General features: G+C 43.4%; 1 protein-coding gene across 3 annotated transcripts in view; it reads right to left on the bottom strand.

The window, feature by feature from the left end:
- Window positions 1–16,017, bottom strand: part of POC1B (POC1 centriolar protein B) — a 145,537-nt gene that overhangs the window by 57,613 nt on the left and 71,907 nt on the right. For all 3 annotated transcript variants that reach the window (XM_025192052.1, XM_025192053.1, XM_006035877.3), the window contains exons 4-7: window positions 14,236–14,343; window positions 9,408–9,523; window positions 6,971–7,104; window positions 4,896–4,964 (exon numbers count right to left, since the gene is read on the bottom strand). In XM_025192052.1, the coding sequence (XP_025047837.1) occupies window positions 4,896–4,964; window positions 6,971–7,104; window positions 9,408–9,523; window positions 14,236–14,343 (427 nt within the window). The remainder of the gene's footprint in view (window positions 1–4,895; window positions 4,965–6,970; window positions 7,105–9,407; window positions 9,524–14,235; window positions 14,344–16,017) is intronic.

Raw genomic sequence — 16,017 nt, 5'->3', positions numbered from 1 at the left:
CAGGAATGCTACAATCATCTAGTCCAGTGATTCACAACCAGGGTGCTGCAGCACTCTAAAATGCCATGAAATCTCTCACTAGGGATTTTCTTAGCATATGTCCTTGACACAGGCAAATGGATACAGAGAGAATACTTGCATAGCCTCTTGATTCTTCTAAGACAGGCAAAAGTAAGTGGGAAACAGTTTCATTCTGAAATAACTGGATAGTTATAAGCTACTTCCAGGTGTTAAAAGTTTGTCCAACAGAACTATTTCAAGTCCTACATCTTTCACTTTACTGCTACTTAGCCTATCTACATCAAAATCATACCTTGACTGCAGCGGAGCTCCGCCTAAAATTAATGTAGAAAGTTTTTGACCCAACTCTTTAGAAAAACAGATCTTCTATAGCAAAACCCCCAGTTTTTCTTCTTTTTTTTTTAATTTTAAAATACATTCCCTCCCTTCCCCAACTATTTCTGACTTTTTCTCTCCCTCTCTATTCCCTATAGATAAGTATGAATAAGCTAAGACATAGGATAAGCTTAGCATTTTATTTTGGTAGCAATTTTTTTTTCCCCCTCTCCTTTGCACATAAGTGCCCCGTTATGGATATCCACTGTTTTATAGTGTATAATTATTATGTGTATATTGATTTTTACTGTTTTATATTACTGTTTTACTGATTTTTAGTGTTTTTTTCTATTGATACTATATGATTTAGGCCTACATGTTTAAGTTAGCATAAGTAAGGTCAAGTTATGTCAAGCCTCCATCTTGTCTCCTCTGCCTGGGTGTAACTTATGACTTATGTCTAACCAGTCTCATGTAAATAGGTTTCTGAATGAATGGAGGTGAATGAGGGTGCTTGAGATACAATGGTAGTAGGCCTACTGAATACTCAATTCAACAACTGAAGCATCAGCTCAATGACTGGACCATTGCCTTCCACTGACTCATCCAGGAACCACAGACCCAGCATTTGAAACACAAAGACCCTACAGAAATCAGCTAATCCATTATTGCAACACAGACACCTGAAACTGCACATCCTTGCCTGGAGTGCACATGCTCAGTACACCAGGGCTGACCCTTGCCTGGGCATGCCTCCTGTCACTAGGGTCATAGAAGATCTGCCCCTATAAACAGGGGTAGTGAAGACAGACCCAGTGGGATGTCCTCTCCACCACACCACACCACCTATCCACCCAGAGGCCCTGCCGGCGACCCCCTCTGGACAACACCTTGCTGGAGAAGACCCTGACTGGCCATCGAGGATCAACTCACAGCCCAGGATAGGTAGCTATCACCCGCTTCCTTCTCCAAGCAAAGGACCTGGACTCTGTCCCTATACATCTTGACTTCAATCCCTCCACCAAGCCTTTTTCTCTACTGCTACCATTGTGTGGGTGTGTATGGGAGTGCTTGTGTGGGTGTGTAGGAACCAATAACTTTGTGGGGCTGTGTAGTGTGTTGTCTGTTTAATAAACCTGTTATTTTGAAACCCCAAGTTGGGTTTTTGTCTTATTGACCTCCCGACCCTCCTCCTTGATTTCTCAGCTATCTCCCAGCTTTCTGCTTCTCAGTTTCCCTGGATGTCTCCTCGCCACCGGGTTTTTTGCCTTGCTTCCACCCCAGCACCAGGTGACCCCAAGTAGCCCCAGGGTACATTAACCATAAGTAACCCCAAGCCCCAGTGACCCCGGGGCCACCTGACCTTCAGTAACCCCAGCTCCTCCCCAGTCTGCCGGTTCTAATCCCAGCCCTGGCAACTTTCACTCCTGGCACTTTCACTCTCATTTTTCCTTCTCTCATCTTAAACCCCATCCATCTCCCTCCTCCCTCTCCTTCTGGAAATCTTTGACACTTGATTCCTCCTCCCATAGTCACCAAGCACCCTAGGTACCCCAAGCACACACATACATACCACACCACCCAAGTCAGGAACTCACCTGTGTGTATGTGTAGGTGTGTGTGTGAACTGGCAAGTATATATATCTATATATATCATCATGTGCGTGGTATACGAATTGGTAATCCATGTATGTGTATTGGGTGTGCAGGTATTGACAATTGATTTTTGTCTAACTTTTGGTGTATATCCTGTGTAGGTGCTTGAATTGGTGATAGGTGTGCATGTGCTTAGACTAGTAATCTTGGATGTGTATGCACCTAGTGTGTGTGTGCCTAGTCATTTTTGTGTGTGTATATATGTGCAATTGTGTCACACCCTCCCGTCTAACAGTGCAATTTTGAGATCCTGAGAGTTGGCCTGGCCCTACAGGACAACACTTCCATATGGAACGCCTCATCTTTTCATGGGAAAAGAATCATCCAGCAGGCACAAGTGTAACTATTCAGGAATTTAAACTATAAACACAGGAAGGACTTTGAGCACTGTATACAATACCAGAGAAACAGGCAAGGGGAAGCAAAAAAGTGAAGGTCACAGTTTCTTACATAATAGCAAGTTACAAGTTTGAAAAAAAAAAGTGTTGTGGGTAACTGAGGGTATACTGTATAGCAGAATAAGACACAGGCCCCTTTAAAGTTTACTAATTTAAAAATATTAGCATATTAATATTATCAATCATACCCTTCTTTTGCAATGTATACAAAACATTGCTATTAGCTGAATGCTCAAATAGCTTTTAAGAAAAAATGTTTCTGTTCATTTTGGCTGAAAACAAATTTGAAAGTGTGAACTTTGTGTAAACAGATGTAGTCTAATCTTCTGGAGTTTGGAGACAGCTTTAAAATCTAAAAGAAAAAAAAAACCCAAAACAACCCAAAAAATCCCTGTAATATAGGCCAACTGGCAGAGGCACAGGAGGGCAGCTTTGTGCAAGGGACAGGATGAAGAGCTAGTAAACAAATGAATACTGAGAGAGAGCAGTCTAATCCTTTAGGGTAACATTCAGTGGAAATGAGGGAAGGTAAAAAAAAATGTTAGCTGTACAATGTAAATATAAATCATTATAAATTAAACATATATAAGTAAAACCTACACAAACACATCAATTTAAAAGTCTTTAACTTAAGGCATCTATTTTTTCACAGTAGCAAGAGTTTTGATACTGGCATATTTTGCTTGAGTTTGAATATTTCGCCCCAGTATTTGCTAACCTTCCAATTATTTGTTACAGATTCCTTGTGAAGTCAACCAGCTAAGTCATTTCTACAAACATTGACATGATCTCTAGTTCTACCTGAGGCCTAAGAAAGTGGTCTCTTCTTTCTAATACTATTTAGGTCTTTATTTTAACTTTTAGTTGAAACATTTATTATAATTTTAAGTTGTACTATTATTTATGAGTAAAATGCAAAATCTATCCTATATTACCATATATTAATAAAATACAAAATTTGTTTGTGCTAAATTCCACAGAGCACATTTTTAGATGGTGATCCCTGTGTTTCTATCATGCAACTCCACTGACATTTATCTTCACATAGTGCTTTTGTACTTCCTTGTTGCCACAGAATGCTGAGGAAAGACCTTAGATAGTATTAAACCCTGGTCCTTATGATATTTATTTTCTTTCTTTCATAAAATGTGTCTATATCATTGCCTTAAAATTAAATCAACTGCTATTCCTTATTGTCATGACCCAAAGGGTATGATTGTGTGTGCGCTTCAGTACTGCAGAATTATTTCCCGCCACATGGAGCTTTCTTTGCACGGTGCAATTCTCAGTTGCATAGAGAAAACCCAGGTGCAAAGGAGTTCCCGCCACCCGTATGTAAATTTGTTTTCCACTATTGGCTGTTTCTAAATTATTCCCACGTGGCGGCTAGCGATTGGCTTGCTAGCCGTATAAGAGGCTTGAGCAGTTTCCGCCCAAGATGGAGGAGGAGGACTTCACATCCATCTCGTGAAGAACTCTAAGCGCGCTGTGGAGCCTAACAAACTCCGCGTGTGCCTTAAAGGAGGATACAGGGGCCTGATCAACCTCTAGCCTCTCCCCGTCGCCGCACGATCCCTTGACGTACCCCACCCTGCGCGCTCGTGGAGAGTCACCTTTCGGACTCTCATTTCAGACGGTCCACGGAGCCTAGCAAACTCCGTGAGTGGTATCCGGAGCTCTGTTCGTGTTTGTTTAGCGGAGCCTAGCAAACTCCGCTCGTGTGTCTTCGGCGGAGCCTAGCAAACTCCACGTGTGTGGGGTTTTTTTGTAACTGCAACTCAAGAAAGTTTTCTTGCCTGCACCGTGACCACCTACGGTGTAAGTAAAATAATCTTTAATCAACCTCTACGCGTCAGTGCCTAATTCTAGTTTGCCGTGCCGACCTTTTCCCCGGCCCACGTGCCTGGGCTGCTGGCCACAGCCCCTCGGCCCCGACACTTATATGAAGGCTACTGCTGCAAATAATTACATTGACAAAAACTAGCAAACAGTCTGAGCAATATCTCTTCCCTATACCTGCCAACATTTTTTTACTATGTATTATTAGTTCTTCTACTAAATAAGTTCTTCTTACTTAAAGGATAAGCCTAGAAAACTGAGTATATGTACAGGTGCACATAATCATCACATCATCTTTCGCTAAGGCACGGTAACATCGATAAATAAAAAATGATGGCATTATGTTGATTAAGCTCCCTGAACTTGGATCGTTATTTTGTTGCTTTTTATAATACGAGAAACATTTGTTTTCTATTATAGTTTAATATCTGACTTGCTTTTACAAGTTATTTTGGCTCTTATTTTAAGTTGCCCTAAGCCTTTGCTGGAAATGGTAACATAAATCCAATAAACCAAAAAACACAAAGTTAAGTCAGTGTAGTATGTCAGTATTATAATCACCACCCTATGAAAAAGGAATATATTTACCTCATTTATTCTCTGGAATAGAGGAAAAAAATAATGTCTTTATATTGATTATTATAATATATAATTATTTTATCAAACCTGAGAATCAGCTCCGCCTGATGCAAATTTTTCTCCACCTTTTGAAAAGGCCACGGAAAGGACAGGTCCCTGTAGCAATTAAAAATTAGTTTAGCTCATTGTTAAACTATTTTTATTACAGTAATTGCATGTTTGCCTCTATGTTGAAATAAATAACAATAACAACCATCATCATCTATCTATTCAATGGTACTCAGCTGAACAATAGATTTCAAATGCTAATAAATAAGGAACTGCAATATCAATGAAAATGTATGCTTAAAAAGTCGTCTAAAAATGTAAAAGGTTTATTGAGAAGAAGTTAAAATTATAGTTATATTACATGCCCTGGTAGAGTGGAAGACAATACAGGACTCCGCACGTTAGCTACATAGTAGATATATATTAATACAATCTAAGTCATGCAATTGTTCATGCAGCCTAAAGCCAAGAAGCTACTACACAAGGCAGGAATATATTGATTACTGTCATGTTGTCATTGTTCAACTAGCACTATTTGCCATAAATGTGTAAGATAAGTCTCATATTTTGAATTATCGATGATAAAAATAGGATTTCTTGTATACCTTAGAGAAGAAAATATGAATAATACTGGCATTCTTGCAGGAAATTCCTGCCATGCTCCATTAATTAGAGAAGGTTTCAGAGCATAGAATTTCCCAGCTAAAGGAGTAATGTGCCAATTAACAAAGACCATAAACTTCTTGATTTCAGATACTGATTCACTATGAAAAACTATTACCCAGAGTTAAACACACATGTAGCATTGATAGGTTAACTCAAGGATGTCCAATTCATCTGGCCCCACAGACCAGACGAGAGTCGTTGGGCTGGTCTGCAGGCCAGACAGGACCAATCCCCTGGGCAACTTCCTTACCTGATTCCATTTCACCCCTGCCTGTCACAACCTCAGGGTCCCTGCAGGTTCATTCCCTCATTGTTTCTTGCCTAGCCTCCAAGGCCTGGGCTGCTATCCCTGCACAGGGTGCTCAAAGGGCTGAAGAGTAAAACACATCAGGGAATATTGCTGTGTTGCCCCTAGCCTGGCCTGCGCTTCTGACAAGCACAAGGGCCAGCGCCTAGCGGAGTGAATGCCACGCCCGGGAGCTGCCATCACACCCTGGGCTGGAAGTGCAGATGCTCAAACTTCCCCACAAGTTCCTGCTACTCCCCCCACCCCCGCCGCTGCAGGCACTTGGGCTGCAAAGCCACACACGGTGGCCCAACTGCAGATGCCTGACCCAAACCCCATGCACATCTCCTATGCCAGCCTCTGCTTCCCGCCATGCAGGTATTCGCTCTCCTAGGCACCCAGACCCAGCAATGCCCACGCTAGCCTGCAGCCCCCAGCCCCCAACGAAGCCCCAGCATGTGGCCTGTCCCTTAACCCTGGGAAGCCACAGAAGAGCCCAGGCACCTGGGCAGCAGATGGGTACAGCTGGGCCTCCTGATGGATCCACTCTCCCTTTCCTCTAGATGGCATCAGAAAAAAAATCTGCCCCAGGAAGGGCTGTAGGGCTTCCACACACTGCAGGCAGCATGGGAGGCAAACAAGGGGCGTCACATGCAACCCACGCCCCAGACCCCTTGTGTCGGAGGTGGCACTGGGCTCAGCCTGCATTCCACAGGCAGAGCATACTCTGTGCTGGCCCTGGGAGGATCACATGCACAACAAGCCCCAGGGCCAGCACATGCTGCCCACAGCACAAGGAGTCCAGTGCACTGGCATCTTGCAGCACCCCATGCTTGCCCCTTGTGCTGCATACACTGCACTGGCACTGGGACCAGCAAATGGGGGCAGTCTAGCAACCCACGGGCCAGATCATATGGCTCCATAGACAAAATCCAGCCTGCAAGCCATGTGACACCCCAAAGTTAATTTTCCGACTGTCACTACAAACCATGTAATTTATCAACTTGTGAGAAGCTCTATTATTGCAAGACTGTTCTCCATTGGAAATGTCATGTAATTGTGGAACAAAGGTCATTCATCTTCTAACGGAGCTATGAAATGTATATAGGGTAAAATTCGCTATCACCCTGGTTTAAAAAGCATAACTGCACTATAGTTGTACCTTGTGTCCATGGAGTGTATATATGAGTCTTCCCTCCAAAAGGTCCATAATCTTAAGGGTGCCATCAGAAGCAGCAGTGATGATATAGTTACCAGAAGGATGAAATGATACACAATTCACTTCTGCTCTGTGAACTAATTTACACAAGACAAAATTCAGGCATTGATATTAGATCTTGGAAATATTATAAGACGATTTAAAAAAAATATATATATCTGGTATTTGAGGCACTGGAAATGATCAGTTCCACTTATTACTAAGAAAAAACATGATGAGCAAACCCACACTTCATTCCAATCTACTGCAAAGAAAAGTTTCAAAATTAAGGAAAAATAATGCAATAAATGTTTTTATTTTATTCAGGGTACAAGGAGTTTTTTTGCAGTAAAGATGAGGAACTCAAGGATACTAATTGGACAAAGAAACATCCTTCTAATATACCTTCAAGTAAATTTTCACCAATTCACTTAGCAACAACACCAATTTATAATGCACAAAAAATTTGAGTTTTACTGAAACTTAAGTCAGTTGGAAATGAGAAAAAAATCAGGTGTTAATGGAGGAGCAGCAGCACTCTGAATGTAGCTCATCTTTATATTTAGAAAAATGTTGGTCAAGATATGTGCACATATACAAAAAGTAGCAGCAGCCAACAGGTTAAGACTCCATTGCCCCAAGAATCACAATGACAGAGTACGTTAGTACGTTAATGTTTTAATTTGGTTATTTGAGGGGAAAAATGGGTTTTGCTATAAAGCTAGAGGCTTAGAAAATTTAAAATTTTCAATAGTCATAAACATTTAAAAAACCCCTTCCAATAAGCCTCTGTATTATGTCATAAAACTATAAAAACCGAAATGATTGCTCCCAATGAAGACATGTTTTTCTGGAAAAGTAGATAGATAAAGCCTTGTATTTTTAGCTGCACTCTAAACCACAATGTGCGTTTTCAATAGAAAAATTGACATACTGTAAAAATACTGAATTACGCTATTAACCACAGATGTGCATTTAAAAAGGTCTTTCATAGTATGATGCACATTTGATTTCACAGTACAAAGACAAAATGGGAATAACATTCTTAATGAAAAGTCTAAATCTTAAATATGCTCCCTTCCATTCATAGGCCTTCTGCCCATATAGGTTGTAACGGGGCAGTTTTACACCCTAGAAAGTGGTGATGACACCAGGCCACCTGTGGCATTGGCTACAATTAGTGTGTCTCCCTACTTAAGCCAAGACCTATGGCTAGTGCTATTCCCATATCTCCAGTCTTTCCTAGATGACCTACTAATGGCCTGAAACTTAAAATTCAGAAGTTGTATCCCAAATTAATAAAACAGCCTATTCAATCTCAGAATTTTGAAGAAACAAAAAATACAAAATCAATTTTAATATATAATTTTCTTTCCATAATATATGGAATGAGCTCTAAAAATATTTATCTATTACTTGCAACACTGATGCTGAGTGGGAGAAGACCATGAGAGGACTAAAGAAAGGTGGACCACACCAGGCAACTGATCAGTGGTACAGGAAGAATACGATGCTTCCAGACTTTGGGGGCTTATGCTCTAACCACTAAATTAGACCATCTCAGGGTAACTCTTTATAAGCAACACTGGATATTTCTTACAGACATTTACTACAGAATACAGTAAAACCTGGATTATTCTTAGCCACCTGATTTTCAGATCACTTAATTTTTAATTCTTAATTTGACAGCCTGTTGTGAAATTAACTGCTTAGCTGTTTGCAGGCGGTTTTCACTTCAGAACAAAAACCGCTTCTCCATGCAACTGGAGCTCATCAACGATCCCATGAAGCTAATCAAACAAATACCACCCTTAGAAATAAAGGCTGCAACATGCAGCTGGTACACCTCAGAGATCCACACAGCTGTTTGCTGTAGTTCTGTCTACCCTTGAACACTTCACAAACCCTCATCTTCACAGGAGGGTCCCATTTTTGGTTCTACATGCTACTCTACAACACTTCTATCTACACCACTTCTATAATGGTCACGCAGTAGACTCTGTGCTCTAAACCTAATAGAACATTTGTCTTCATATACAAATAGTAGTGGGATTCTCTGCCAAGATGGCCAAATAACTGTGCTGTTAAATTCAGTGAAATCAACATTTTCTGGCAAGTTACAATTCCATTAGGCCAGGGTATAATTCTGTCTCCTCTCAAGAAGAATTAGCATACAAAAGAGAAAAAAAATTAAGATTATTATTCTCAGCAAAACAGAATTAATTATGGCTTGCTACCACTACAAATGGATGCAGATACAAATAAAGAATAGTTAAAAGTATATTCTTTCAAGATATTTTACTTATTTTGATTATGCATTCTTGAAAAATTAATTCTTTTAAAGAAAGTAAAACTTAAAAAGTAGAAAGATTATATATCTCCTTGTAATTAAAGCTTTTACCTTTGTAATGCTGCAGTAACTTGTTCATTCGAATATCCCAGAGTTTCACTGTATGATTAGCACCCGCAGAAACTACACACGTACCACTTGGATTGAAATCCACAAAATTGGCAAATCTAAATGGAAATAATGAAAAGAGATTGAATTAGTCCCCATTTTAGCCAAAACGCATTAATCTGAATAAATTAACATTACTTGCCATATGCTAATTTGGATTCTCCATTCTTCTAGCTCTAAGACCTAAAATTATTCTAATCAGGAGGAAACAGGAAAAGAAAAACAGCTCTACTAAATGCAGACAGCTGACCCTACTCATTTAGAGAAGTTAGTCTATTTGCTGTGGCATGTTGGAATGACCCAGCTAGGATCCTAGGCAGGTTGGTCCCAAGACAGGAGCGGGCAAAATATGGCCCGTGGGCCAGATGCAGCCTGCCAGGCACTCTGATCCAGCCCGCAGAGCTGACCAACGAATTGTACCCCTCCCAGCCCTTCTGCCCACAAGGATGGGAGGGAGGCACCCCCATTATATATATATATATATATATATACACATATATACATGCCCCCAACATATCCCATTGCACTTCATTCCCACCCTCATGTGTGGAAGTGCCCAGCCCAACCAGCAGGCAGCTTCCAGGTGGTGCTGCTGCTGCTGCTGCTGCCGCCGGAGACCTGTTTAGCTTCCCCAGCGTCCCGCTCCCTCCAGACAACAGGTAGGGAAATGGTGGGAGCAGGGGCGAAGCTACAGCTGGGTGGGAGTGCAGAGCATAGGGCTGGCAACAGCATAGAGCCCATGCCCAGGGAGGCGGTGGCAGCGCAGAGCTCAGGTGGGCAGGGTGTGGGTGTGAGGGAGGGTGGGGACGTGGAGACTCACCATGTACTCCCCCCATGATGCGCAGCCCCTGCAGACAGCAGCAGCAGCTGGGGGCACTCGGGACGCTTGTGCCCAGCAACATGCACCTCCGGCTAGTACTGCCCATCACGGCGAGGAGAGCAGCCCCCGCCGAGCCATCTCTATTGCCAGCGCTCAGCGCAGCCCCCCACACTTGCACGACATAGGAGGGAAGCCCCACGCACTGGAGCCAGCTGCCTTCCCCATACCTGCCACGGGACCTGTGTGGCGGGAGACAGAGAAGGAAGCTGGCTCCAGCGCATGGGGCTTCCCTTCTCTTCTGCATAAGTGCAGGGGCTGCGTGTGCATGGCAGGGAGCACTGGGGAGAGAGATGGCCCAGCAGGGGCTGTGCTTCTCACTGCGACGTGCAATACTGGACACAGCTGTGCACAGCCAGGCACCAACTCCACCACCTGCTGCTGCACCATCGGGGCAGGGGAAGTATGGGGAGGGACCCCACGCCCCCCCACCCTCCCTCTCACCCCACAGACGCCACACACCCACACTCTACCCCCACATATACATGCACCCCAACTTACCCTTTGCCCCTCCCACACACAGCCACACCTCCTCACAACCTTCCCCACCATACACACACACACCCCACCACACTTTATACAAGACTAAGAAGTTATTTTTTAATTATTATGCCATCACCTCTATATGCAGTACACAAACACAAGTCATGACAAAAATATTTTTTGTAATAAAATTAAAATATGTTATAGTAGGTGCTTGAGCTTTAGTGTATGATTTGGGGGTTTTTTTCTGGTTCTAAGATGGCAATCCCCCTCCTCCAAAAAGAAGTATTTCTGGGGCCAAGGATTTCCAGTAGCAAAGGTCAGGGATTAAGGGTGGGACTTCCAGTCCCAAGATGATGACCAGGGGGCGGGACAACTCTAAAGGGGCAGGGCTACCTGTGCAGCTCTCTAAAGCTCACCAAGCCTTGTTAAGCGGCCCTCCACCCAAAATAATTGCCTGACCCTGTGCCAAGACCTGGCTGTTTCTGCTGCTGCTTCTCCCTACCACCTGGCCTTGGCTACAGCACAGGTAAAACCACCCACCAGCGAAACTCCCAGCCACCTGGCTGTGGCAGCAGCACAGGCAAAGCCCCCCCTGCTGCCCAGGTGTGGTGTGGAATAGGTCATAAATTGCTGATCCCTGGTTTGCATCAAAGATAGATACAATGAACTCTTATTTAAGTGCATACATTTCACAGATTCAGTCAGGTACCTCAATACCTTTGCGGGCTTGGACCTTCTGAACAATAAAAAAATTGCCTTCACTCTACAGAAAACATGTATATACAAAATTTTCCCTAATCCACCAACAGAATCAGAGGACTTGGTTGGCACAAAAAACAAAAAAAAATGGAATTGCAGGTAAGGAATTATTTTAAAATATCCCTTTGGGTAATTCATACGGAGGGAACATGGAAACAATAGCAACAGATCAGGCATAGGGTTTGAATTCTAAAAAACAATATTGTTTACAACTATTTGTTCAATGCAGCATGTATGTGGATAAGTCTACCTAGCATACTCCTCCCTTTTAGCAAAGAAAGAAAACCCTTTAGGACAAGAGACTCCACTCCTGGATTTATTCACAGATTCTAAACCTCATCTGGTTACCTTGAAGAAAAGCTCCTCCATCCAACCCCTCGCTCTAAATCCATTTCCTTGTTATTAGCATGCTAGATATAATACTTGGGAGCACATCATACTTATGCCACTACTTGAACCACTTCACAAAAAAGCTGAAGGGAAACCTGGCGTTTTTTGGAAAGCCACGACACACTCTTCTACAGCTGTCATTACCCTCATCTCAGGGGTGCTCTACTCTTAGGCTATAGGCAAAATGAAGCCCACAGAGCTGTTGCATCTGGCTCACAAGGCTCCCCACAGGTCAGGGAATTTGACAGGAGGGGAGCAGTGGCCATTAATATGGCCACACACCCCCAAAAAAATCCTCAAACCCCCAAGGATCCATGCACCTGCCTGGAGCCAAACCATGACCCCTTCCCCCTTTGAGGCTGGGCCATACCCCCTTTTTCCCATGGGGCAGGTTTGGAGCTGGACCACGCGTCTTTCTACCCTGTAGGGCCAGGCCATACCTCCTTTCCCATGGGGCCAGGTGGAGGCAGAGTCATGCTGCCTCCCCCTCACCTGGCAGGGCCAGCCTCTCCCACAGGACTGGGCTTAAGCCAGGCTGCCCTTATCCCCCTCTGCATGCCCACATGATGGTCACTGTGCCAGGTTGTGGATCAGAAACTCTATCCAGCATGTGGTCAGACCACACACAGGCTTTCTGGCCTGCTGAAGAAAAAGGTTTATGGGAAATGTAGGATTAAAGAAAACCAAATCTTTTCTATGGGTAAAAGATGACCTGACAAGTTGCAATATCAGGAAACCATCCTTACCGCTTTGATAAGCATAAAAGGCAACAGTTAGAAATTATTCAATATCAAACCATCCTATTCTAAATGATAATGAACCAAACAGAAAGGACTAGGAAAACAAGTAATCAGAAGACCAAAAAGGGGGAGGGAGGATTATTCTCATCTCCTGGAGATGGGAAAAACACACCTAAACAGCTGGGCAGGTACAACCAGACAGCTGATCTTTAAAATAAAGCCACAAGAACTTCACTTAAGAACTTCACTTTTTTCCCCCCACCATTTCTTTGGTAGTAGGAAAACGTGCATCTATTCTCAGGCATAGCTTAGGGATACTAGTGAAATGTTGTTTAAGACATGTGATATTGTATTAAAGCCATATATTTCTGTGGGCGCACCAATAAAAATTTTCTGGGCTGATGCCAATAGCCAATTATATATTCACCAGGCATATCAGCCAATACTGAAACAATAGCTGATTTACAGAAATGCAGCCAGGTAGCGTGGAAAGCAGTGCCCTTCAGGTAAGTGGTGGAGGGGAAGTGGCATGGGAGGGGCAGATTGAGGCCCTCATGGTGAGGGAGGGAGTAGGGCACGGACTAGCAGGGCAGTGAATGAGACCGAGCTGATGGCAGCTAGTCCAAAGGATCAGCATCCCAGTGCTTAAAAATGGCTGTGGGGGCACTTCAACTAAAACTTATTAAGTGAGCTTTAGTTCAAGTGCCTCCGCCACCATTTTTAAGCATCGGCACATTTTTAACCAGAGCAGAGCCAAGCTGGACAAGGGCAGAGGCAGGCTGCCCACTGTGGACTCTGGGCTCTTCATCCTGCTGCCGTTGCCCCAGGAGCCACGTGCTGGCCATGCTGTGCACCCTGCCCATCTGGCAGCAGTGGCAGCGGCAAGCTGTGCCTCCAACTGCTGGACAGGCAGGGGTGGGCAGCGCAGCCAGCATGCAGCTCTGGGGGTAAGGGCAGCAGGGAGGAGAGCCCCAAGCCCACAGTGGGCAGCCTGCCTCTGCCCTCGCCCCACTCAGCTCCACTTCAGTTAAAAAAGCATCCTGGAGCTTAAAAATGGTAGTGGAGGCACTTGAACTAAAGCTCATTTGATGATCTTTAATTCAAGTGCCCCTGCTACCATTTTTAAGAGCTGGGGTGCTGATCCCCAGGACAAGCCACCAACGGTTCCATCCTGCTCCTCCAGGGTCCCACTCACCACCCTGCCTCAGCCCCAGCCCCTGACCCACTCCCTCACCATGGGGGCCTCAAGCTACTCCCCCCATTTTCCCCACAATCTTACCTGCAGGACACTGCTCTCCGCGCTGCCCAGCTGCGTTCCTGGCTGGTGCATGCATGTGGCGTCCGGAGGCTCCAGCCAGAAGGCATATTAAATTTAAATTTATCAGTACATTATTGGCTACACCAGCCAAAAAAGCCGATAATGTTAATTTTCCTCTTATTGGTATCAATCCGATATGACGCCAATATATTTGTGCATCTCTATATACTTCTACTCAACTTTCTCTTCCATAACACTTACCCTTCATAGTCTGTGAAACTATCGACACACACTTTATTTGTTGTATCCCAGATTCTAACAGTTTTATCTTCACTGCAAGATGCTATTAATCTTCCATCTGGTGAAAATCTGGGAAGTAAAAAAGTTTCAGTGAAATAGTATCAGATGTTTAGTATTACAGGGAGGAGAAAGAAACACCTAACCACAATCTAACTACACTGAGGTAAGTTACCTAATTGTGGAAGTTGTGTATCCACAGCTTTGGACAATTTCAGTTGACCATCTCAAATGCAGCTACAGCTGTTATGTGGTCCCCCTGAACCTGGGTGTGTCCCAGGTTCAGAAAATTATGAGTCAGGGGAAATGGGAGGTCATAAAGGAGTTCTGTTTTTAATTTTAACTACTGCTCTCTCAACTGTGAATATTTCAAAAGTATTAACACACACAAACCCTTTGCCATAACTTTTCAAGCAATCATGGAACCACTACTATTTAAGTTTTCCTAAACTGGCTAATCAGGTTTTGCCGCAGGCTTTATAAATCACCAAACTAGTTTGCCTCCAATTTCACCATCCCTATTATTTGAATAGAGAAGCAACACTGTATTCTGTAGTCCTGTAACAGTTTTCAGATATAAGTACTTGTATTCGTCATCTTACTAGTTAAATCTTTTAACCATCTAAAATTTCATGAGATTTTATTCATTTGAATGCATTCACAATTTTTCCAACAGCTTTAAAAATGTGTATTTAATAATGTTCCATGTACCACCCAGCAACAGGAATTTCATTAATAACCAAGTTAAGTAGCAATGAGCAATTCACTCTCTCCTTTTCTTCAGAAATCTACTCTACTTATGTGGGGCCATCCTTGCCTTTTATTTTAAGGGACATCTCTTTGTGCCATTTCCATTTTTATAACATGACTATAGCCTACTTGGTATTTTCTTGTGATCATCTCTATATGCCCTTCCAATCTTAACAAGTATGGAAGAATTTTTTTTTAAAGAAACGTCTTTTAATAACTAAACATTCACATATGGTGATTCATTCATATTTAACAGCTTTCCACTAGTGACAGATTTTTCTCCATGCTTGCTCAGCCTTTGGAAAAAGAAAACCTTTGGTAGGGGACCTACAGATCGGTAGCCATCTGGGGGACAGTGATCACCTAATAATAGAATTCTTCATAAGACGTCAAGTGGGTAAGGTAACTAGTAGGGTGAAAGTGCTAGACTTTAGGAAAGCTGATTTCAATGAACTCAGGCGATTAGTAAAGGACACACTGCAGAGTAGGAGTTTTGAAGTGATGGGAGCCCAAGAAGAGTGGCTGTGCCTTAAGGAAATGATTCTTCGGGCACAAAGGGAGACGATCCCAATGCGAGGAAAAAGCGGGAAAGGGGCCAGGAGGCTTCCTTGGCTGACCAGAGAAATCCAGGGCAGCCTACGGGCCAAAAGGGGGGCACATAAAAAGTGGAAACAGGGAGAGATCACCAAAGACGAATATACCTCCTCTGCTCGCACTTGTAGGGAGGCAGTTAGACGGGCCAAAGCTACCATGGAGCTGAGGATGGCATCCCAAGTAAAGGACAACAAGAAATTGTTTTTTAGATATATAGGGAGTAAAAGGAAGGCCCAGGGAGGAATAGGACCCCTACTAAATGGGCAGAAACAATTGGTGAAGGACAGGGGGGACAAGGCTGAACTCCTCAATGAGTTCTTTGCCTCAGTGTTCCTAAGACAGGGGCACGACAAGTCTCACTGGGATTGTAGAGAGGCAGCAGCAAGGCGCCAGACTACCATG

The sequence above is a fragment of the Alligator sinensis genome, unplaced genomic scaffold (genome assembly GCF_000455745.1).
Source record: "Alligator sinensis unplaced genomic scaffold, ASM45574v1 scaffold245_1, whole genome shotgun sequence".
NCBI classification, from domain to species: Eukaryota; Metazoa; Chordata; order Crocodylia; family Alligatoridae; genus Alligator; species Alligator sinensis.
The sequence above is the reverse complement of the archived record's forward strand: the minus strand, read 5'-3'. Positions and strand labels throughout refer to the sequence as shown.